At 34.8% G+C, this 27023-nt stretch overlaps 1 protein-coding gene across 2 annotated transcripts in view; it reads right to left on the reverse strand.

The window, feature by feature from the left end:
* Positions 1-205: 205 nt before the first annotated feature.
* The window catches only part of RSBN1L (round spermatid basic protein 1 like), an 87199-nt gene continuing 60381 nt past the window's right edge, over positions 206-27023 (reverse strand). Inside the window, exons 4-8 of one of the 2 annotated variants that reach the window (XM_002686750.6) lie at positions 19932-20069; positions 15840-15982; positions 9490-9657; positions 4143-4251; positions 206-4063 (exon numbers count right to left, since the gene is read on the reverse strand). In XM_002686750.6, the coding sequence (XP_002686796.1) occupies positions 3422-4063; positions 4143-4251; positions 9490-9657; positions 15840-15982; positions 19932-20069 (1200 nt within the window). In that variant the 3' untranslated portion in view covers positions 206-3421. The remainder of the gene's footprint in view (positions 4064-4142; positions 4252-9489; positions 9658-15839; positions 15983-19931; positions 20070-27023) is intronic. The other variant, XM_059886051.1, reaches the window with a different exon arrangement.

The following is a 27023-nucleotide window of genomic DNA, read 5'->3' on the forward strand; positions in this document are numbered from 1 at the left end:
AGTTTAGCAACCTTTTTTAAAGTGAGCTTTACTATTCTTTTCTCTGTTGACAGAAGTCAACTTTTCATAGTTTTTAAGAGAAAAAACAGTTTTCAGATTTGAATCACTTTCAAGATCTTACGGTTTCTGTTGAAGATAAACAAGAACTTTCAAATATGGTAAGATGAAAATGAAATGTCAAATATAAGAATAATTACAAAACAAATTTAAAATATTACAATTATCAATTTTAGTATTTATTAAAAGATGGAAGACAAGGAAAATTCCTCTCCAACTTCAAAAATAAATCCTGCACCTTTGCTAAATGCAAAATAAACTGATATTTGCTTTACATGACAATGAAATTACCCCAAAAAATAACCCAAGTATACCAGAAGAGTGCTAATCTATTATTTACAAAGACGATCTTACCTGCTCTAAGTATTCAAGAAAAACCTGTTTACATTCAGGAACACTAATGAAATAACCTTGAATACTTAACCCAAGAAATAAAATATTTCCTACCTTCCATGACCAACCCTCCCCACAGTTACAGAATGGATAAAAAAATGAATATATGTGGAAGCATAACAGTATTTCCAATAACTTTATAACACATGCACGCACACACACAACCACACACACACAGTGCTGTGCTAGATCAACCTAATCTTTAAGGTCAATAGCTGTAGCGACAAAGAAGATAATAAATATGGCTTTAGTAAAAGTTTTCAACCAAAGATCACAAATGCTTAATTCTTTTGATAGCTAACCTGAGTATGGAATATATATTACTTACCAAAAAGGATATGACCAAAAATAATTAAAAAGAAAAAAAAAAATCTCTGTAGCAGACACCATTGAGGTACCTTAGTTTTGCTTTTTTTTTTTGTAAAGGTCTGTATAGCAATTTAATAATTTACATAATAACATTTATTCCATATAGTGTAGTTCATATAGAAACTATCTTATGTGCTTTATTGTTCTGGTCCAAGAAACTGGAAATAATAGCAGAAAAGTTTTGTTCCGATAAAGAACTGGAGTGGACTAGCTAGGAACACTTTAATACAATATTGAAATAAGAATTATTTGTGTGTAGCAAATGGAGCCAGTAAACTCTCAGGTTGCGTCTGGAGAGAATTTTAAAATTATAATCTGTAAGACAGGAAGATAAGCATGACTCAACGTAACAAGGCTGAATCTTGAAAATCTGGGTTCACTGACTTGTATTTCACCTCTACGGGGATGTATGCATTTTACAAAACAATTAAATTTTCAAAATATGGAGAAGTTTGACAATAGGTTAAATAGGAAACTACACTTAAAAAGTAACCACTCTGGTTGTTTTACATATGTCTTTAAAAGTTTAAGGCTCATATATTTTGGAGGGATATCCTAAAGACATTTTCTTACAGTATGGTCTCATGCATCTATGCATGTGACACTGGAAAAGTGGAGCTAAAACAAACCTTGTTAAATATGCCACCCTTCACTTAAAGAAAAACCTAAACATTTTAATCACATTCTCTCTCAATTTTCAATACTGGTTTATTATAAATTTCTCTCTCTCCCCAAAGTAGGTGTAAATACATAAATTTAGCTTAAAACTGAAGATAAAGGTAGCGAGAAGCAAGATAAGAAAGTTATAAAACAAAAACCCTATTTACATTTTGATGATTTACATTTGATGATTACATTTGATGATGATTCCTTCCTCCATGAAAATTCATATGCTGCAAATAGATTGATTTCTTACAAACCACTGATACTTCTGTATAATATTTGCCTGCCCTTTTAAATTGGAGGTCAGAAATGACACCATTGCTACAGTTTATGATTTCTAGCGAAATGCCTTTAAGTGGCTTCTCCCTAATCAGAGAGATAAGCAGCTTTATGGGCCAGAGTAGAAGCCACTGAATGGGAATAGCTACACAAGCTCAAAAGGCAGCAGCACAAAGAACTCCAGCTGAAAGTAATCAACCAAAGCATGTGCCCAGAAAAATACCAAATTCAAATAGAAGAAAATAAATTGCAAATGCAGAGTTCTTAACATCAAAGCAAACAATAGAGACATTTGCTTGACTTTTATTACAATAATGAAAGCAATTTGAAACAGTGCTAAAGTCCATCATTGAAGAGATTTGTTTTAATCATCTTTGGCGAGGCACTGGCAATCTTGTTTCCTATGCCAGTTTTACTTTCCAGAGCTTCTTTTCAAAGAAAAAAAATCTAAGTTGTTTACTTTAGTAAGGTAGGGAGAGGGATGCTTAGAAAGATCAGGTAACAAATTTTATTTTGTTAATTATACTTCTGTATATGGTAGTTAAGTCACTGCTCTTGTTTTAATATGCTCTATTTGCCATCTTTTTCTCCTGTTCCTCAAGAAATATGTAATAAAATATTTTAACTGCACACAATTAAACTTTCTGTAACTCAACATTTTTTCCCAGCTACTATTAGATACAGTATAGGTGCTGATTAATAAGAAAATTTTCTCAACTTCTTATTCCACACACTACAAAGAAAATTCACGTTAATAGGGCTATATAATCTGGCCACATAACTTCATTAGTTAGAAGGGTTAGATACCACTAAAATACCTTTTTTCTCCCAACTTATAACATTTTTCTATTACCTAAACTGCTTTCTTAACATTGAAATATTTTAAAATATATTCCAGAGAGTATAGGAAGTTTCACATACTCATTCAGCAATTTAAGAAGTTATGCAAAATATGGTAACATATATATATATTCCCATACATACACACACACACATAAATATACTTTCATAACTGAATCTTGGTTTTAAAAATGCTTGCACAGTGTGGGAAACTTAAATATTAACTAGATTTGAATACATACACTTGCATTCCATTAGCACTTGATATACCAGCAAAAACGTAACAGGTGAAATAAATGATTTAAATGAATGGGTTTTTTTTTTTGGCAGACTCAACAGAAAACATATTTATTGTTATGAACCTTTATTAAGTGGCTCACATTTCAGTATAAATCACACTAAAAAGATTTTTTAAAAGCTATTTACACTACAGTGCTGACACATTTAAAGTGAAAAAAAAAAAAAAACTGGTATAAATAAACTCTATGGAAAAGGCTTAATTGTCAAAAAAGAATTCTGGCTCATATTACAAAATATATATATATATATGGTAATGTCAGCTCTATTCTAAAACCTACAACTCCACTCAAATGATTTTTCAAAGACTGCTTTTGTTTAAACCTGCAGTGTTTTCAGTGCATCTGGCCCTAAGTGCTTTGCTACTTCACAGTTATGGACAGGCACTGAGGAATGTTACAAAGCTACTTAAACTATATTTTGTAACAGACTTGGGAGCAAGTCCTTGGCTTGCTTTCAGAATTCATGAATCTTTATTACACCATTCAGTTTAAGAAAAAAATTTTAAATGGTATGTACAAATTTAACACAAAATGTCATCGTCTTTTCTCTCTTGATTTGAACGTGTTGAACTATGTTGCCTTGTATCAACCAGACTTATGAGACTTCCAGGACACAATTCTTCCTTTAAATCTTTGTTGCTATTTTCAAATTTAGAGTCCACTTCAACCTTAAATTCTGTAAATTGAACATGATCCAATTTTGCTTTAACGTTCTTGCTATCCATATTATTCGGTGCTCCAGTCTTTTCAGGAATATAAACATTCACAGGTTCTTCCTTGATTCTTACAGATGCAACAGGTTCATGTTTAACCTGCTGTAATTCATATTTAGAATGAAGTTTGTCTGAAAAAATAGAATCCAAGGAGGTTTTGCTTACAGCACAAATCGTGCTGTCAGTGTGAGGTCCAAGAACTGATGATGTAGAATCTGGTGATGTGCCTGTTTCATGAGTAACTGTATTCTGAGCAGGGTCCTCCTCTGAATGATACAACTTGAGCCGAACATGCCATGCTAAACTGCATACGGCTGAAACTGTCTTGAACTGATGAACAACATTTCTTGGAATAAAATAAATGTCATTATCATACAGCTGAATCCTGGCATAGCGAATGCCTTCCCTCCTCAGTTGATTAAGTTTTGCATCATCAACCCATTGGACACACTAAAACAAAACACAAAATACCAATAAGTCTTTTCCACAATAAAAATTAAATTGAGGATAATAATAGTTTTAAATATACCTGGGACAGTGGAGGTTCATGTAAATCTAACTGCATTCGTTGAACTACTTCTAAGAAATCTTCAGCATGAAAACAGATTACATCTTTGGTTATTCGGGGTTGATCAGGCCTAAAAAAGAACAAGAGATAATGAAGAGTCTGCCATTAATGTTTCACTCGGCTAAGTCCTTATTAAATTCAAAGCAAAAGGGACTTCCGTGGTGGTCCACTGCTTAAGAAGAATCCACCTGGCAATGCAGGAGACGTGAGTTCCATTCATAGTCAGGATCCCACATGCCATGGAGCAACTAAGCCCGCATACCACAACTACTGAGCCCACACACTCCGGAGCCTATGTGCCACAACTCCTGAGCCCGTGCACCACAACTAGAGAGTCTATGTGCGGAGATGAAGGATCCTGCATGATCCAAAAGATCCTGCTTGCTGCAACTCAATGCAGCCATATATATATATACACATACATGTGTATATATATGTGTGTGTGTGTGTGTGTCCATATATATAGAGACACACACATTTATATATTAATTCAAAGCAAAACTAGTTTAGGTCAAAAATCAAAGTATTATCTTAGAAATAAATTGTAATTAGAAGACCACTTTACATATTTAAACAAAGGATAACACTATGAGATTTAACCTAAATATGGATAAAAACAACTCATTTTATTATTTCTATAATATACAGGCATAACAGAGCAGAAACTTTATTCATTGATCAAGGAAAGGAGAAGAACAAAGGAAATTTTAAGGGGTAGAAGGAAGACATGTCATCAGGACTCTTGGAAAGAGGTGGGGATTTCCAGGAGCAGCCTCATCTCATTTTATTATGGCTATATGTAACGATGTTTTGAAAAATTAAATTGACTTGACTTGGTTAAATTATGCAAATCAAAAACCTAAGTGTTTATAGTTAAGGTCAGTACTTCAACAAATTAAGTATGAAATTAAAAACACAACACAGAAGTCAGAGGTAAATATGGAGAGGAAGGGAATACATTCTTTCAATCTAGACGTATAACTGCAATGATACAGTAAATCCCTAAACTCTTTTTAGTGCTTATAAAATAAACTGTTACCATTCTACTTGCGGAGGTTAATAGTATCTTTAATTATACTTCTAAAAACCCCCAAACTCTTCAATTAATTAAGAATATACACATACATGTTTATAAAAGATGCTCAAAATGGATTCTGGAATAAAATTCCAAGCAAAATAAATACCACCCCCCCAATCATACTGAGGCAAATCATAACCAATTTATTTTAATAAACTAGTGATAAAGAGAATATCTAAAACTTATGTGTCATATTAATATACAGGGAAAGAGCGTAAGAATGATTGCAGGCTACGTCAGAGACAATGCAAACCAGAAGAAAGCTGACTATCTTTAAAGTATTTGAAATAAAAGGTAAATCTAGAATTCTATACCCCAAAAAATATCCTTAAGAAAGTCTGAGATAAAATCATTTTCAGATAAGGACAAAGAATCTGTCACCAGAAGACTGCACAACAAAGAATGTTAAAGAACTTCTTCAGGCTGAAGGAAAATGATATTTCAATGAAAATGTAGATCTATTCAAAGGAATGTAGAATGCAAGTGACAGTAAATATAAAGTTATTTTATTCTTTTTTAAAAATATTTTCAGAAATATATCCTTAATGCCAAAGTAAGCAACATATGGGGGGGGTGGTGATGTTATAGAATATAGAAAGCAAAATGTATAATAATAATTAGCACAGAGACCATAATTGGGGGCATGGAAAGATGGCAGTACACTGTTGAAAATTCTTACACATTACATAGAAAGGTATAATATTATTTAAAGATACACTATGATAACTTTAGGGCAACCACTACTAAACAAATAGTGGAAGTATAACAGTGCATGCTCAGTTGTGTCCAACTGTTTGCAGCTCCATGGACTGAAGCCCACAAGGTTCCTCTGTCCATGGAATTTTCCAGGCAAGAATACTGGAGCAGGTTGCCATTTCCTACTCCATGGGATCTTCTCAACCCAGAGATGGAACCCACGGCTCTTGTGTCTCCTGCCTTGGCAGGTGGATTCTTTACCACTGTACCACCTGCAAAGTCAGTGGAGGTATAATGAAAACACTAAAAAAGGTAAGAAAGAAAAGTGGGGAAAAAGAATGAACTGACATATAATATGGAGTCTTTCAATCCATAAACAAGGTATATCTTTAACATTTCTATAAATCTTATTTTTCTCATTGGTTCTTTGTAGTTTTTAGTGTAAGTCACTTATTTAAAAAAATTAATCTAAGTATTTTATAATTTTTATTTTACTATAAGCTGGCATTTTTTCTTTTCATTTTCAAAATGTTTCCAAGTATTTACTGCTAAAATATAGTTATATACAACTAACTTTTCAATATTGTCTTATTTTATGACTTAGATAAATTCTAGTACTTCTTTTGTAGACTTAGTATTATCTCTACACACAATTATTTTACCTTATTCTAAGACCCTGTAATTCCATGTCTATGTATTTACTGAAATGAAGTTATATGTGCACACAAAGTCTTGTAAGGAAATGTTCATAAGAACTTTATTCATAAAAACCCCAAACTGGAAACAATTCAAATGTGTATCATCAGGTGACTGGATAAATCAATTGTGATATATCCATACAATGATATACCACTCAGCAATAAGAAGGAATGAACTACTAAGACACCTAACACTAAATTTTAGATTTTAGATAAATCTAAAAACCATCATGATGAGTGAAAGAAGTCAGACAATATATGATTCTATTTACATGAGATTCTAGACTAGGCAATGCTAACCTACAAAGACAAAAAATAGGTTAATAAATGTCTCAAGTTCGAGTAAGAATGGGGAGAGATTAACTGTCAAGGGATACAAGAAAAACAAAATGGTCTATATTTCAGTTCTGAAAGTGGTTAACATGGCTGTATATATTAGTGAAAACACATCTAACTGTATATTTATAACAAGTTTTGTATTATTGAATATAAATTATATTCCAGTAGTTAATTTTTCAAAAAACTGAATTCAAAGAGGCAACCTTAAATTTATAAATCTATGTGAATTCTGTCTTCCTAATACTAAAAAGTGATATAAAATTGACCAACACTTCACAAGTCTATCTAGTTTAAGATCTCTTTATGCAAGTGAAAGTGAAGTCGCTAAGTCGTGTCAGACTCTTTGCGACCCCATGGACTGTAGCCTACCAGGCTTCTCCATCCATGGGATTTTCCAAGCAAGAATACTGGAGTGGGTTACCATTTCCTTCTCCAAAGATCTCTTTATAGTCTAAATCAATTGAAGTCTTTTATCTCAAATTCGTGTTAAGCCAGGCTCTAAGATAAAATCAAGAATCTAATACCTAATGTCTCCTTGAGAAAAAAAGAACTCAGAATGCTAAGTTAAGAACACTAAGACAGTGCTCCAATTTCCTTAGTATAGCTTAAGTTAACAGCAAGAATCAATAATAAAGCGATCATAAACCGTGTTTGCATCAGAGCCATGAAACCATCTTAAAAGTATCAACCAAATTATTTTCTTACCATCTTTAGTATAATACTAAGAGATCAAAGCAGCACTGGTAGATAAAGTAAACTGTATTTTACAAAAGTGAGAAAATTCATAACTAGCAACATCTCATTCCAAAATCTATCTCAAGAATATTCTTAAATCTGGTCCCTAATATATTTATAATTTGACAATAGGCTTTTTCACTGTGAAATTGCTAGATTCAAGTACTTTTTAGTTCAGTCACTATAGTGAACTATGATGGACCTATGAAGGACAGGAAACAATCTCCAACATCAAATCACATATAAAGTGGAGAAAAAGCAAACACGAACAATAATTAAACTTGAAAGAGATTTAAATAAAGTTAAGGCCAAGAAGCAAGAACATTTATCTCTGAGGAAAAATATAAATATGTGGCTAACTTTATTGAGTACTATCTATAAATCAGATTTCACTCTAATAAATTTTGATGCCACTCTTAAATCTTTTTACCAAACATTCAAGAAAAATCCCGTTAATTTGAAATGGGTTTGTTGTAATGATTTCCACAAACAAATTTGCCTTTACTCTTTGACAAAATTAGCATTTTAAACCAGATTATAGTAAGAGCTTTGAAACTGTATGGGAATCACCATAGATATTACCATTTAACTTAAACACAATTATAAATTATTATTATTATTGAATCATAAACTAATAAATTATTAACATCATTTTCCTAAAGAACTCATAGTGTTAGCTTGGTACTAGCTACTTTGCATATCTGAAATTGATAAAGCTTCCTTCATTTATGTTAAGGAAAAAAGTCAGTTTACACTGGCTTCCCCATTCAGTATTAATTTATAACACATTACTTTAAATTTTCTCTTTTGAACATAGGGTCAATTTTGTATTCACAACTCCTGAAAATACAATTTCCTCATGTAGAAAATACAGGCCATATTATTCAAAACATCTTAGAAATCTATGCAACAATATTGACACTTTATATTTTCAGAATTAGTTTCTTTTTACTTAGAAAACTTTCTTACATTCTAATTATTTAATTCAACTGCTTTAATAAGCAAAATAGCATATTTCAACTTAAGTTTCATACCCAAACAATACCCAATTTGAAAATAAAACCTAATTGACCAAAGTTACCTTACAGTATAAATATAGCTTTGCTCTACAGGTTTGATCAATTTAGTAAATGGAAATTCTCTTAATGTATGAGACAACCACCTTAAGTATATTACCCATTTTCCTTAAGAAAATTATCCATTTTTTCTAATCTATCAAAAGATTTAGTGACATTTGCAAGCAAAGCTGGAAAAATATTAATATACTAAGGTAAACAAACACTTAATAGATACCAAACCTGAAAAAGACAGCAAGTTAAAACAGTATAAAGAAAAAACACAAGAAGCTGGAGTCAGTTCTGAAATCAGACTGAGCTCTACCACTTATGAGCTATATGACTATGATACTACTTGATAGTCCTGAGTCCTTAGTCTCTTTGTGTAAAAACTATGAGCCAAAAAGCAGAGAAAATTAACTGAACATTTGTAAATGGACATATAGTAAGCACCAAGTGAACCTTGGGTTTTCCATTACTGTAAGACAACTGTTTTCAACTCCAGTCACGTAGAAAATCAAACTATTTCAGTCAAATCCAAAAGACAGAATCTAGATTCTATCAGCTGAAAATCTTTAGTGCAATTACACAAAAACAATATCCAAATACAGGAAAATTAAATCTTTTTCCCCACATTAGGAAGAATTACTGAAAAACTTCTCAAGAAAAAGTTTCGAAGCCATTAAATAGCAGTAGTTAACATATACCACTCTCCGCAGTGCACAGCCTTCAACACTCCAACAGCAGCTGTAGTCTGTCGTTCAAAACCTTGTCCTATATGATCTGCATGAGCTCTTGTTCTGTCTTCAAAGAGCATTTCACGGGGCTCACTAGTTCGAGGTAGGTACTGCAGGTTTTTTATTTCATTGGTAGTTCTGTTTAAAAAAAAATTACATATATATATGTAGATAAAGAGACAGAGGTAGGCTTAAATATTAAGGCTTAACTGCCTTCAAACGTTTGTATTAAGGCATTCACAGGTTTAACTTTTTAAAATGCATTAATATTTACCTACTGTAAGTCAGGTACTACCTGGGCACTAGACCTAGTCAACAAAACAGCAGTGAATAAGACAAATTCCTTACTCTTGAGGGAGTTTATATTCTTATGGGAGAAATACCAAAATATAAACAGCAAGAAAACACTTGGCAATAAGTGCTTCCATAAAACACACATAGTTTACCAGAAGTAGGAGGGAACAGAAAACACTTTAGCTCCACTGTGGAGAACAGACATCTTCCACTGGCCCTCTCCTCCACCACGCACCTTCTAGAATCCATACGTATACAGAAACTGTTTACCACCTAGCCTCACGCACTGCAGAAACCCTCTCAAATTTTGCTGCAGAAGGGGAACAGGGTGAGAAGAATTTACTTTGGGAGTCATCATCTTATTTATCAGCCTGTATGATTTTTCTTTTGCTTACACAGACAAATCAGGATTGCCCCCATTATTTTCTTATCTCATCCTAGTCTATCCCCTAGAGTCACTCTTCCTTTTGTTTCTCTTTATTTCCCACCCTCAATCTCTACTACTTCACTGCTCTTTGCGCACTCTTGTCTTAAAAGTTTTATACAAACATTCACAGAGACACACAGACACATACGCAATGCTTTAATATCCTTTTTTCCTGTTTGTGATTAATGTTTTACAGATATCAGAAAGCTAGACGATGATGTTGCTTTCTGTGAAAAGCTAACAGGTTTTCAAACAAGCAAGTCTGCTCTCATTATACCACATTCTAATGAATTGAGACTTATTAAAAGCATTTGCAAAAAACAAAAGCATTTGGCACAGTGCCTAAGGCAATGTTCTCATTAGTTGGTAAGACTATAATGTGATGGGAAATGACCATATATACCATGGATTTTAATCCTTGAGTTCCTCAAGGGGCTGGTGAACTCCCTTAAATTACATGTAACAGTCTATGTACATCTGCATTGTTCTGGGGAGAGGCCTTTGGATTCTCTAAATGATTGATAAATTTAAATTAACCATTGAAATACATACCAAGTTTACCATTTACTCCCAACTTAAAAATGAACTTGTAAAAATTTGATTCAACAAAAATTTATTTATTAACCACCAGGCATTTTGTTTTGGTGCTAGAGACATTAGTAACAAGCACAACATTGTCCATGCTCTCACGTAACCTACATTTCACTCTATCACCATTTTTCCCTATTTTTTTTTAAATAATAAAGAGAGATCATCTTTACATATGTAAAAAAAAAAAAAGATATTACTTCCCCCAGGATCACCTACTCCATTCCCAACAATGTTAACCTAATGTACATTTTTCTACACTTTTCTCTGTGCTTACATATATATACTCTTATACACGTTTTTTATTTCTTTTCATAACAATAGACTCATACTTAACATATACTCTACATTTAGCTCTTTTCATCAGATATTCTTTCAGCGCAAAAGACAAAATTCATACTATGAAATTAACTATTTCATTGCGTTCTTCTATAAGTGAAAGTGAAAGTTACTCAGTTGTGTCCGACTCTTTGCAACCCCATGACTATATACAGTCCATGGAATTCTCCAGGCCAGAATACCAGAGTGGGTAGCTGTTCCCTTCTCCACGGGAATCTTCCCAACCCAGGAATCAAACCCAGGTCTCCCGCATTGCAGGCAGATTCTTTACCAGCTGAACCACCAGGGAAGCCCCATTCTTTCATAGGAATATACCAAAATGAATTCAACCATTCTAATAATGGACAATGAGATCATTTTATACTCAATCTCACTATAATAAATGGTGCAACTAACATTCTTATATATTTACCTTTAGTGCATTTATTTTTGGGGACAGAGTCCCAAAAGTACGGATCGTAGTTCAAAGAGAAAGAGAGAGAGAGTGTGTGTGTGTGTGTGTTAAGCTTTATGAGCTATTTTACTTTTAAAAAATGATTTAAAAAAATTATTACAGAAGCTCACCCATTGACCAATAATATATATGACCCTGTTTCCTCACATACCTACCACCCTGTAATATAATCTCTATTAATAGTTTCTGCCAATGTAATGGGTAAAAACAATATCCCATAATTCTCTTAACATACACTTAATATACAATTGAAGAAGTAACTCCACACTTGATCTTAGCCAAAAGGCCGAGAAGCGATGAGAAATAACTCCAGAAAGAATGAAGGGATGGAGCCAAAGCAAAAACAATAGCCAGCTGTGGATGTGACTGGTGATAGAAGCAAGGTCCAATGCTCTAAAGAGCAATATTGCATAGGAACCTGGAATGTCAGGTCCATGAATCAAGGCAAATTGGAAGTGGTCAAACAGGAGATGCCAAGAGTGAACGTTGACATTCTAGGATCAGCACACTAAAATGGACTGGAATCGGTCATTTTAACTCAGATGACCATTATATCTACTACTGTGGGCAGGAATCCCTTAGAAGAAATGGAGTAGCCATCATGGTCAACAAAAGAGTCTGAAATGCAGTACTTTAATGCAATCTCAAAAATGACTGAATCATCTGTTCATTTCCAAGGCAAACCATTCAATATCACAGTAATCCAAGCCTATGCCCCAACTAGTACACTGAAGAAGCTGAAGTTGAAAACCTACCTACAAGACCTTTTAGAACGAACGCCCAAAAAACTGTCCTTTTCATTATAGGGGACTGGAATGCAAAAGTAGGAAGTCAAGAAACACCTGGAATAAAAGGCAATTTTGGCCTTGGAGTACGGAATGAAGCAGGGCAAAGGCTAATAGAGTTTTGCCAAGAGAATGCACTGGTCATAGCAAACACACTCTTTCAACAACACAAGAGAAGACTCTACACATGGACATCACCAGATGGTCAACACCAAAATCAGCTTGATTATATTCTTTGCAGCCAAAGATGGAAAAGCTCTATACCGTCAGCAAACACAAGACCGGGAGTTGACTGTGGCTCAGATCATGAACTCCTTATTGCCAAATTCAGACTTAAAAAAGTGGGGAAAACCACTAGACCATTCAGGTATGACCTAAATCAAATCCCTTATGATCATACAGTGGAAGTGAGAAATAGATTTAAGGGACTGGATCTGATAGATAGAGTGCCAGATGAACCATAGACAGAGGTTTGTGACATTGTACAGGAGACAGGGATCAAGACCATCCCCATGGAAAAGAAATGCAAAAAAGAAAAATGGCTGTCTGGGAAGGCCTTACAAATAGCTGTGAAAATAAGGGAAGCGAAAAGCAAAGGAGAAAAGGAAAGACATACCCATTTGAATGCAGAGTTCCAAAGAATAGCAAGGAGAGATAAGAAAGCCTTCCTCAGCGATCAATGCAAAGAAATAGAGGAAAACAACAGAATGGGAAAGACTAAAGGTCTCTTCAAGAAAATTAGAGATACCAAGGGAACATTTCATGCAAAGATGGGCTTGATAAGGACAGAAATGGTATGGCCTAACAGAAGCAGAAGATATTAAGAAGAGGTAGCAAGAATACACAAAAGAACTGTACAAAAAAGAGCTTCATGACCCAGATAATCACAATGGTATGATCACTCACCTAGAGCCAGACATCCTGGAATGTGAAGTCAAGTGGGCCTTAGAAAGCATCACTACGAACAAAGCTAGTGGAGGTGATGGAATTCCAGTTGAGCTATTTCAAATCCTGAAAGATGATGCTGTGAAAATAAGGGAAGCGAAAAGCAAAGCAATATGCCAGCAAATCTGGAAAACTCAGCAGTGGCCACAGGACTGGAAAAGGTCAGTTTTCATTCCAATCCCAAAGAAAGGCAATGCTAAAGAATGCTTAAACTACTGCACAATTGCATTCATCTCACACTCTAGTAAAGTAATGCTCAAAATTCTCCAAGCCAGGCTTCAGCAATACGTGAACCATGAACTTCCAGATGTTCAAGCTGGTTTTAGAAAAGGCAGAGGAACCAGAGATCAAATTGCCAACATCTGCTGGATCATCGAAAAAGCAAGACAGTTCCAGAAAAACATCTATTTCTGCTTTATTGACTATGCCAAAGCCTTTGACTGTGTGGATGGATCACAATAAACTGTGGAAAATTCTGAAAGAGATGGGAATACCAGACCACCTGATCTGCCTCTTGAGAAACCTATATGTAGGTCAGGAAGCAACAGTTAGAACTTGACATGGAACAACACACTGGTTCCAAATAGGAAAAGGAGTATATCAAGGCTGTATATTGTCACCCTGCTTATTTAACTTATATGTGGAGTACATCATGAGAAACACTGGACTGGAAGAAGCACAAGCTGGAATCAAGATTGCTGGGAGAAATATCAATAAGCTCAGATATGCAGATGACACCACCCTTATGGCAGAGAGTCAAGAGGAACTAAAAAGCCTCTTGATGAAAGTGAAAGAGGAGAGTGATAAAGCTCAACATTCAGAAAACTAAGATCATAGCATCTGGTCCCATGACTTCATGGGAAATAGATGGGGAAACAGTGGAAACAGTGTCAGACTTTATCTTTGGGGGCTCCAAAATCACTGCAGACGGTGACTGCAGCCATGAAATTAAAAGACGCTTACTGCTTGGAAGGAAACTTATGACCAACCTAGATAGCATATTCAAAAGCAGAGACATTACTTTGCCAACAAAGGTCCATCTAGTCAAGGCTATGGTTTTTCCTGTGGTCATGTATGGATGTGAGAGTTGGACTGCGAAGAAAGCTGAGCGCTGAAGAATTGATGGTTTTGAACTGTGGTGTTGGAGAAGACTCTTAAAAGTCCCCTGGACTGCAAGGAGATCCAAACAGTCCATCCTAAAGGAGACTAGTCCTGGGTGTTCAATGGAAAGACTGATGCTAAAGCTGAAACTCCAATATTTTGGCCACCTCATGCAAAAAGCTGACTCATTGGAAAAGACCCTGATGCTCTGAGGGATTGGGGGCAGGAGGAGAAGGGGACGACAGAGGATGAGATGGCTGGATGGCATCACTGACTCGATGGACGTGAGTCTGAGTGAACTCCGGGAGCTGGTGATGGACAGGGAGGCCTGGCATGCTGCGATTCATGGGGTCGCAAAGAGTCTGACACGACTGAGCGACTGAACTGAAGTGAATATACGACTGACTACCTAGGGCCTATTTATCTATTGGGTTTTTTTTTTTCCCCCACATTTTTCTTCTCATTTAGAAATGCTCTTTGTATATTATCTTTAGTCTGTCACGTTACAAATATCCAGTTTTGAGCTTTGTTGTGTTGATGTCTTTTTTCTCACAATAGTATCACCATTACATTCTTGCATCTTTGTTTAGGAAGGTCTCTCTTAAGCTTTTTATTCTGATATTTTTATTCTTTTTTTACTTATTATGTTCAAGTCCCTTACTTGCTATATAACACTGGGGTTATGGCTTGGTTTCCCTTCAAATGGACTTCCAATTATGCCAGCATTATTCATTAAATAAACTTTTTTTTCCCATTTATCTTTTTTTAAGTTCCCATTATACTTTGATCTATTTGTGTACTCTATCCTATTCCAGTGATCTTTTTGACCTTTATGGTAATTTTTAATGTTGAGTAAGATAAGGTCCCCCCTCACATGTATCTTCTCTTTCACAGCTTTCTAGACTATTTGCTGACTTTGTTATTCCATATGAATTTTAAAATTATTTTATCCAGTGCTGGAAGTGTGAGTCCAAATGAATCCTAAAATTCTAAAGGACTACCATTTGTATTCAATTCAGAGTACAGATCTAAACATCTGCTTAGATCTTTTTTTATATTCTCCATAGATGTTTTATTTTCTTAAAATATTATTTAAATTTGTTTCTGAATATTTATTCAATTTATTCCAATACAGGTTATAATGTCCCTGTTGTGAATGACATTTTTTCCCATCTCTGGTTACAATTTGTCATTTACCTGTATTTTTCATGTTTTATTTATATTTGATATTTATAAGAAATTATATCAGCATGGATAACCATTTTTGAATTTACATTTCAATTATGCTCTAAACTTTCCCTATCTTCTTCCTCCAACTTTAAACAAATGCATACATAACAATGTATAACCACTCATTCCCAGCAATAAACATTTGTATCCAACATACCTTTTCCTTTTGAAAGGTGACTTTGGCATGTCAGCCACAGGGATCATCTGTTCTCCCGGGCGCACCCACATGATGGGACCATCATCACTATCTTTCCGACTCTCTAATTTTAAACTAGATAGTGTCCCCCAGGGCAGTGTACACTAGAGGCAAATAATGACATAGAAATCGATTATTTTTTAAAACAAATCTTCAAATATACATTAAAGACTACTGTGTCCTTCACAAAATTTCATATATACATTTGAATTAGGTACCTGTTTTAAATATATTTCTATATATTCATAAGTTTGCCTTCAAAATATTCTATTTCAGATACATCAAGAGAGTAATTATTCTTGGATGGTTTCCCCCACTTCTCCAATTCTGCAAGAGGTATGATTCACTGTATTCATCATTTGTTACTCTTTTTACCAAATATATGGGTCATATTGTTAAGCAGGAAGTTAAGCATGAGCACAAGGGGTGGCCTGGCTGAAAGGGATACAAGCTGATCTCTAAAACCCATACTCTTGCCTGGAAAATCCCACGGATGGAGGAGCCTGGTAGGCAGCAGTCCATGGGGTCGCTAAGAGTCGGACATGACTGAGCGACTTCGCTTTCACTTTTCACTTTCACGTACTGGAGAAGGAAATGGCAACCCACTCCAGTGTTCTTGCCTGGAGAATCCCAGGGACGGGGGAGCCTGGTGGCTGCCGTCTATGGGGTCGCACAGAGTCGGACACAACTGAAGTGACTTAGCATAGCATAGCATAGCATAGACACACATAGGCGAGTGTACAGATATGCTACAAAATTAACAAGAGACTTTTCCAACTCCTGCACATGGGCACTAGGCCCACAGTGGATACAAAATAACCACAGGGTCTTCCCCAAGTAATCTTAGGCAGTTAGGAGCTCATTAAGGGTTCATAAAAATACTATATCTGATTTTAAGGGACTGAATTTTGGAAAGATATCAACAACACAGCCCACTGTTATATGACTTGCAATTGTCAATCGGCCTTGCGTTGTGTTGTATGCCCATTTGCATTCCCTTTCATTGATTGGTGGTGAGTACAAGCCCTATTTTGCAGAGGGCATAACCCAAAGGAAGAAACTGGAAGTATAAAAAGGGGGAACCCAGATGGAAAAGGAAGACTCCTTTGGGGTGGGCCTGCTCTCATGTTTTGGGGGTGTCTGTCTAATAAAAGATCTGCCTGCTTGAGCTGAACTGAGCTGTAACTTGTCAGTTGTCTTAAACCCTTTACTCAGTCGTTACAAATTTTTGTTGCAACGAGGCAAGAACCAAGGAAGAAAAATAAACCAACCTGACAATATAATGTTAACAAATTGGCAAAATAAGCAAGTTATCTTCCATGACAATCTATAAAAATGACCAACTGAGTTTTAAAAAATGGATACCTCAGATAAAAGAGGGCTACCTCTTTGAGTAGTTAAAACCTAACAGAACAAAGAGGAAAACTAAACCAAAATTAAAATTTATTTCTATGTAGTAGTTTCTTGAAGAGGTTGCTGGTCTAAAACCAGGGATTAAAATCTTTGAAAACAGGAGCAACCGAGAAATGACCAAGAGTCACTGTCCATTGAATGGTGAAAAAATGGGTATTTATAAACTTTACCCCCCTTTTCAAAAAGGGGAGGTTGTCAAATTACATCTCTCCAGAAAGAATGCATTTATTTAGCTCATTTACTTTTAAAATTAAAATCTGAAATATAAATATTTAAATGATTTTTTTCTTCTTTATTTCTTAAATTATGAAAGTATGATAACATTTACAGGAGACTTGGAAAATACAGAACAAAGTTACATATAGTTCTAGTATATATTATAGTTTTTTAAGTAAACAAAGATTTTTAGTTGTAGTTTCAATATCAAACTCTCAAAAATTAATAAAATTAATAGAAAAGTAGAAGAATACAGGAGACCTGAAAAGCACCATGAACCAATTCAAAATAATTAAGATTTATTGAATTTTCACACAACGAGATACAAATCCTATTCAAGTTCCCATAGACTATATAAACCAGGAGAAACTGGAACATATCCCAAGACATAAAACAGTGCAAAAATTTCATCATCTGAAAGTATTGAAATCATACATAATCTGTTCTCTTATCACTGTGGAATTATGTTAGAAATCAATATCAAAAGATATCTGAAAATAACTCACATATTTTCAAGTACAATGTGATATTTACCAAGAGAAATCTTTGACTTACCATTGGAAAAGCCTCAATAAAGTTAAAAGATGGTGATTATAGGAAAAAAAGCATTTAAGTGAGAAATTAACATCAAACATACTTTTAAAAACCCATCTATTTGGAAATTAAGCATCCACTTTTAAATGACAGGTGTATCTAAGAAGCCATAACAAGGAAAATTAGAAAACATCTGTAACAAAATAAAAATGAAAAAAAGAATTTATCAGAATTTGCTGCATGCAGCGGTAGCTGCTCAATGCAATTAAATATGATGTGGACTCTTAAAAATAACGCATGAAAACAAATAATGGACACTAGCTTAAAATGTTCTGAAATTAGAACAAAATCTGTACTTTAGTTAAAAAAAACTGTATCGCATGTTAATTTCCTGTTTTCCAGATGCACAACTGAATTATCTTGTAATTTTTTTGTCAAATATAAATGCCCAGGCATTTTTTTCCCCCTTCTCCAAAGTTCCAAATGTGATTCTAATGAAGCAGCCATATTTAAAAACAATAGTATGATGATCTTTAATTTTTATTTAGCTTGTTTCACTTTTTCTATTTCACATTTGGTGCTCCCATTTCAGTTTATGTTTCTAAACTATGTATATATATATTTTAGAAAACTTATGAATTTTTGCTTAACTAAAAGTTTCATGGCATTTTGGTTCCACTTGTTTGACTAAGTATGAATAGAATGCTAGGTCTAATTTATAGTCACTCAAAACTCTGATATAGTTCCATTTATTCTAGCATCTTGCATTGCAGCTACAAGTCTAGAAAGCTTATTATCTTAAGAAATTTTTAAAAATAAATTTGAACGAGGCTTGAAACTTCTAATTCAATTCTGAGAATATAAAGGAAATGCTATGTTGTAAAAGAAATGATGGTATTTTTAAAATACCACTCAAATGCAACCAAATTCCATGTCCCTAGCTGGGAGAAACAGACAAGGAACCAATGGTTTAAAAGGAACAAAAAAGGAAATAAAAGGAAAATGGAGTAGGATGAAAAAGGAAAAGATATATATACACACATAGGCTAGAAAATTGAGTGAGAAGTTAAAAAGACAGAGAGAGAGAGAGAAATGTTCTACAGAATATGTAGCAAGTATTAGAGATAAACTAATCTTGTCACACTTTGACCTCTGAATTACTGATTAAATAACTGACCTAACTACATAGTTCAGAGATTTTTCTCTCAATAGGACAGTGCTAGCAGCCCATAAGAAGAAATATTTTCTGGAATGTAGGAACTGCTGGGAAAAGAAAGAAAAAGGAAGAAAGGGAGGAAAAAATAAAGGAGGAAGGGAAAAAAGGAAGGGAGGAAAGGAAGAAAGAAAACAGAATCCAGCTCAAAATCATTTAAAGAATTTAAAGCGGTCTTAAAGCTGCATTGTTTAAATACCTTATTTTATTGATGAGGACACTGAAGCCCAGAAAGTTTAACTGGTTTGCCCAACCCAGCTAGGATCTCCAAAGCTGAAATACAGTTATACAACTTGCCAGGCCAGTTTTCCACACACCCAAACTGTCACTCCCCAGTTGCAAACACTGTGGGAAGCATCTATCCTGTACTTTTAAATCCTCTGGCACTCAAGTTTATAAAAAGGTGATAAACCAATGGAACTTATTTTCCTAAAGTGGCAGCTACAGGCAAGTATTATTTTCTGATCTACCACTCAGCTTTGCTATTAGAATTAGTACCTGAGAGTTACACACACACACACACAAGAATTACTTTTAGTTTCTCACCTCTTCTTCCCTTCCTGCCAAATCAACTGAAATCAAAAATTTTATAATTCTGAAGAAGCCATGATTTGAATCACTTGTAGCATGAAAGTTAACACCCATGACTTAGACTGCTTCACACTGTTTTCTCTTACTTTTAAAAATGGTGAATCTTCCAACATGTCAAGGAACTCAGGGAAGTAATCTCCCACTTCTTCATCAACTGCTCCCACCAAGCTGATTTGTCTCATTGGGCCAGCTCTATAAGTACCGTGAGAATATGTTCTTTTTACCTGAAGGATATGGATTTAATTACATTAAACATAAGACAATTCCTGTTACCACTGCATAATCCTAAATTATGTATGCTATCTCAGATTTTTAAAACAAAATGTGAGGCAAGCAAAATAAAACAAAAAAGCCTGTTACAAACAGTAAAACAAACAACAAAAAAAAATCTGCACAAAATTGAGGCATTTTACCTTCTCTAGTTATTACTACACACTGCTTATGAAAACAGAGTTGAGATAAACAGCATACTTCCCGACAATATAGTTCCTCCTTTCAACAGTTTATTATTTGATCTATAATGCTACTGAAATTATATTCAAAAGTTCCTATACCTATATTTTCCTAAATGGTTCATACCTTTTTGTTAGAATTTTCAAAAACAGACCCTCTGAAAACAGTGCATCATCAGTACTTTGAATGTCAAAAAGGAATTATGTTCCTTTCTAGATCTCAGCATATTAATCTAAGATTCAGTTTATACTTCTCTGATGAAAACCTACTAGAGCTGGAGAACCAAAAGTCCTAGGCTCCAAATCTACATTTGCTATCTACCAGTTATGCTGGTAGAAATCAGTTAAATTCCTTCAGTTTTAGTTTCTTTAACTGGAAAGACTGATCTCAGATTTCCAAAGAAAACAGTAATTATGTAAAGCCACCTGTACAGTGTAAGCAAATGGTTATCATTCAAATTTAAACCAAAATAAAAGAGGCTATACCTCAAGAATCATTGGTCCTAAATTTCAAAAGTACATCCAGACCTTACAGAGAACCCTCACATGCTAACGCTAGTAAACACAAGTATCTTTAAAGCAAAACAAATTCCTTTCATAAATAAACATCTTTTTCTCTGGATTAGCCTTTATGGCCACTAACTTTAGGGAAATAACACTGTCTCAGTTTACCTGGGTCTATTCCAGTTTTAAAATGTGAAGTCCCATACACCAGGTAAATCTAGATGAGTAAATTTTCATCACATCAGGGACACAGACTCTAAAATATGTTCAGATCACAAGATGAATCTCTACACCCGCAGTTGGTAAACACATTATGTATCAAAATATCTAAGCCCCCACCTACATCAAAAACGGGACAATTAAAGTTCTATCTTAACAAAATATTTGACTAAAACACTAGATAATTTTATTTTTTAGAATAATAAGCAAACCGGTGTTATCAATGATACATTATTTCCTTAATAAGTTCATTTACCAGAATTTCAAAGTTAAGTTTTCATGAAGTGCCATAAATTCACTTCTCAGAAATATAAAACGTTAGCCAAATTCTTCAAGTTACAAAAAAAAAAAAAAAAAAAAGCTGGGGTCTGTGTGCCCATTTTGTACTCATGGTCTGATCTTTCTCCTGCCTCCCAAAAGTTCCTAGCATCTCCAATACTGACAGAACTGAAAGTGAGTATCTGACGTTACAACAATATTTAGGTTCTAGATGTTTAGATATACTAACATACCACAAAAGTAAAATTAATCACTGTTATGCATTTCTGTAATGCAGTCTAACAAAGCTAAAAATATCAACTTAAAATTTAGCAAAATTATCAGGATTGGTATCAATTTTGTTAGCTGATTCTGAGATCGTGGCTTCAGTACTGGATCTGCAAATGAGCATGATTTTCTGAGAGACTGATTAAAATTAAAAGACTTGTATTAAAATTCATAAATACCTCACTGAAATCAAACACCTTCTGTTGTTAAACACAAGTTTTCAAGTGCTTTGAAATGTATCATTTGATTTACAAGACATATTTGAGAGGCAGGATTTACACTTCACACAATTAAGTTAATTTTCTGTGATTCAAACATCTTCGTCTTGTGTAAATTTCGATTACTGTCTAAACTGTTAACCAGTTCTAGAAAACCCAGAATCCAGTCTTTGCCATCCATCTGGGTCATTCTACTGTATCACAGTATCAACAATGATCAACTTAATGATTTGCGCAGTGACTCAATTATCAACGAATTAACTTGAAGAAGGAGGAATTTCCAGTGAGAGAATCCTTCTGCAACACAACTGAATATAAGACCTCTTACAAGGAAACGGGTACTTTTAACATACTCTTAAAACAAAAGTCAAATGAATGGATGGCCTGCTGGACTCTTTTCTTTCCAAGAGAGTATATGTAAGAATACACACATTCAGACCTGGAATACACACACTAGACCATTCAGGTATGACCTAAATAAAATCCCTTCTGTTTCTACGGTGAAAGTGAGAAATAGATTTAAGGGACTAGATCTGACAGACAGAGTGCCTGATGAATTATGGACAGATGTTCATGACATTGTACAGGAGACAGGGATCAAGACCATTCCCATGGAAAAGAAATGCAAAAGAGCAAAATGGCTGTCTGAGAAGGCCTTGCAAATAGCTGTGAAGAGAAGAGAAGCAAAAGGCAAAGGAGAAAACTAAAGATATACCCATTTGAACGCAGAGTTCCAAAGAATAGCAAGGAGAGATAAGAAAGCCTTCCTCAGTGATCAGTGCATAGAAACAGAGGAAAACAATAGAATGGGAAAGATTAAAGATCTCTTCAAGAAAATTAGAGATACCAAGGGAACATTTCATGCAAAGATGGGCTCGATAAAGGACAGAAATGGTATGGACCTAACAGAAGCAGAAGATATTAAGAAGAGGTGGCAAGAATACACAGAAGAACTGTACAAAAAAGATCTTCACGACCCAGATAATCACCATGGTGTGATCACTGACCTAGAGCCAGACATCCTGGAATGTGAAGTCAAGTGGACCTTAGGAAGCATCACTACGAACAAAGATAGTGGAGGAGATAGAATTCCAGTTGAGCTATTTCAAATCCTAAAAGACAATGCTGTCAAAGTGCTGCACTCCATATGCCAGCAAATTTGGAAAACTCAGCAGTGGCCACAGGACTGGAAAAGGTCCGTTTTCATTCCAATCCCTAAGAAAGGCAATGCCAAAGAATGCTCAAACTACTGCACAATTGCACTCATCTCACATGCTGGTAAAGTAATGCTCAAAATTCTCCAAGCCAGGCCTCAACAATACATGAGCCAAGAACTTCTAGATGTTCAAGATGGTTTTAGAAAAGGCAGAGGAACCAGAGATCAAACTGCCAACATTCGGTGAATCATCAAAAAAGCAAGAGAGTTCTAGGAAAACTTCTATTTCTGCTTTATTGACTATGCCAAAGCCTTCACTGTGACAATCACAATAAACTGTGGAAAATTCTGAAAGAGATGGGAATACCAGACCACCTGACCTTCCTCTTGAGAAATCTGTATGGAGGTCAGGAAGCAACAGTTAGAAGTGGACATGGAACAACAGACTGGTTCCAAATAGGAAAAGGAGTACGTCAAGGCTGGATATTGTCACCCTGCTTATTTAACTTATATGCAGAATACATCATGAGAAACGCTGGGCTGGAAGAAGCACAAGCTGGAATCAAGATTGCCAGGAGAAATATCAATAAGCTCAGATATGCAGATAACACCACCCTTATGGCAGAAAGTGAAGAACTAAAGAGCCTCTTGATGAAAGAGTGAAAAAGTTGGCTTAAAACTCAACATTCAGAAAACGAAGATCATGGCATCCGGTCCCATCACTTCATAGTAAATGATGGGGAAACAGTGGAACAGTGACAGACTTTATTTTTGGGCTCCAAAATCACTGCAGATGGTGGAAGAAAAGTTACAACCGGTTTAACCTAGACAGCACATTAAAAAGCAGAGATATTACTTTGCCAACAAAGGTCCGTCTACTCAAGGCGATGGTTTTTCCAGTAGTCATGTATGGATGTGAGAGTTGGACTATAAAGAAAGCTGAGTGCCAAAGAATTGATGTTTTTGAACTGTGGTGTTGGAGAAGATTCTTGAGAGTCCCTTGGACTGCAAGGAGATCCAACCAGTCCATCCTAAAGAGATCAGTCCTGACTGTTCATTAGAAGGACTGATGTTGAAGCTGCAACTCCAATACTTTGGCCACCTGATGAGAAGAACTGACTCATTTGAAAAGACCCTGATGCTGGGAAAGACTGAAGGCAGGAGGAGAAGGGGACGACAGAGGAAGAGATAGTTGGATGGCATCACCAACTCAATGGACATGAGTTTGAGTAAACTCCTGAAGCTGGTGATGGACAGGGAGGCCTGGGATGGTCATAGAGAGTCGGACACGACTCAGCGACTGAACTGAACTGACACACATTCAAAAGACAGACTAATAAGGAAAGGATGCTCTTTAGTGCTTGGAGAGATTTAGGAGTCAGAGACAATCTTCTCTGAGGAAATATTAATCTGAAATATTACAGTTTATTTAATAGGTAAAAACAGGCCAAACTATACATGAAATAATTTATTTCTCTAACTGAAATAGACTTTGGAGTCTACCAAGTGGTTTCCATGCAATTCAAATTACTTCCATTCTAAAACATTAAAAAAAGAACCTACTATAACATTACTTAACTGTAGAGGAGGATAAATACTGTTAATAATTAGAAAAACAGAGCTACTATTAACAAGTTTAACATTCAGCCCTCTTTGAATAAAATTTCTGTGTTTAAATGTTAAGTAAAAACATGCAACATTTAGTAACAGCAAGAATGGGTAAAGCTTCTTTGGTGGTAATATTAAAGATATATTTTATAACTTAAGTACTTTACTTTGATTTATCCAGATGTTGCTATTTTAGATTGGAATGATTATTTCACTGACTGAAGAGAACATTACTGACCTAGCCATCTCATTTCATTCAAATTTCCACTTTTACATTAATTTCCAAGTTTACATACGTTGTTCTTTGTTTGAAAGTAAAATAAAAGGAAACACATGTCTAAATTAGTACAGATCTAAATGTTAAAAACTTTAACACAATAGATTAAAACAAATTTGATTTTTCCTCCTCTCCTATGTTTGACACCCCTAAAACAACACTATATTTGTTGATGATTTTTTGAAGTCTGTCCTATTAAAATTCATAAATATTTCAAAGGATATATGGAAAAAACTAAATTTTAAAGAATAAAATAAATACAGACTCTACATGTTGGATTATAATGTTAAATATGGTACTTGAATCTTCATATTTCTTGTCATCTCATGGAAAAATACATATATATGTAAAATTCATTTACACATATAATTTGCTATAATAAAAGCACAAGTCCCTTCCCTTTTCACCAAAATGTGCTAAAACTGTAAAGTACTTTTGTTTGTCCACTACTAAAACCACAGATAAGTAATTCTCTGGTGGTCCAGTGGTTAGACTCCATGATCTCTCATTGCCAAGGGTCCAGGTTCAGTCCCTGATAGGGGAACCAAGACCCCTCACGTGAAACAGTTCACAGCAAAACCAAACAAACAAAAAGCAATCCACACATACATTCCACTAGAAAGTATGGTCTCTATATAAATTGCACATACTTAGCTATCGGGTTTAAAACAAAAAAGAATTTTCTTCTAAACATTGATTCTCCAAATATTAAAGACAATAATCTGATGCCTCAATAGAATGGATATAAATATATTTAAATTTAAAACTAAATTTTAAAAATTAAATTCATCACAATCTTAGCTTGAGAAAGTAATCTGCATTTTAAAATACAGTGTAACTCAATTAAAAAATGCCCAGACCTGAACTTACAAAAAAGATATATAGATGGCCAACAGGCACAAGAAAAGATGTTCAACATCACTAATCATCAGGAAAAAGCAAATCAAAACTCCAGTGAAACATCACTTCACACCTGTCAAAAGGGCTATCATCAAAAAGATCAAAAATAACAAATGTTGGAGAGGATGTGAAGAAAAAGGAACCTTTGTACACTATTAATGTGAATGTAAATTGGTGTAGCCACTGTGGAAAACAGCAGAGGTTCCTCAAAAAACTAGCAATTTCATTCATGGGTATATATTAAAAAAAAATGAAAACGCTAATTCAAAAAAATAAATGCATCCCAAGGTTGAAAGCAGCTTTATTTACAACAGCCAAGATATGAATGCAACCCAAGTGTCCAACAACAGATGAATGGGTAACAAAGACATGGTGTGTGTGTGTATATATATACACATTCAAAGACACACACACTGAATGCTATTCAGCTATAAAAAGAATACATTTTTTTCTATTTGCAACAACATGGATAGACTTGAGTGATATTACTAAGTAAAATAAGTCAGAGAAAGATAAATACTATGTATGTTATTAGTTATATAAGGAATCTAAAAAATTAATGAATATAACAAAAAAGAAAGACTCATAGATACAGAAAACTAGTGGTTACCTATGGAAAGAGGGGTGGGGGGGGAGGGGGACGAGCAAGACTGAGGCAGGGAGTTAAGTACAAACTACTATGTATAAAATAAATAAGCTACAAGGAAATAATGTACACCATGTGCAATACAGACAATACTTTATAAGAGCTTTAAAATGGAGTATAATCTAAAGAAACTGAAGCACTATTTTGTCACTTGAAACTAATAATAATATAAATCAACTATACCCCAATTAGGGGCTTCCTAGGTGGCACTAGTGGTAAAGAAACCACCTGCCAATGCAGGAGACATTAAAAGATGCGAGTTCAATCCCTGGGTCAAGAAGATCCCTTGGAGGAGGGCATGGCAACTTACTCCAGTATTCTTGCCTGGAGAATCCCATGTCAGAGAAGCCTGACAGGCTACAGTCCACAGGGTCAAAAACAGTCAGACACGACTGAAGTGACTTAGCATTCATGCATGCACACCGCCAATTAAAATAAAACACAGTGTGATGTAACTTTTAATTACATACCATTTAATACACACCATTTAATTCCTTCCTGGAGAAGGAAATGGCAACCCACTCCAATACTCTTGCCTAGAAAATGCTATGGACAGAGGAGCCTGATACGCTCAGTCCATGGGTTCAGAACACAAAGAGTTGCACAAGACTGAGCAACTTCATATTAATACAACTTTTAATACTAATTGGGT

This window comes from Bos taurus, chromosome 4 (assembly GCF_002263795.3).
Source record: "Bos taurus isolate L1 Dominette 01449 registration number 42190680 breed Hereford chromosome 4, ARS-UCD2.0, whole genome shotgun sequence".
NCBI lineage: Eukaryota > Metazoa > Chordata > Mammalia > Artiodactyla > Bovidae > Bos > Bos taurus.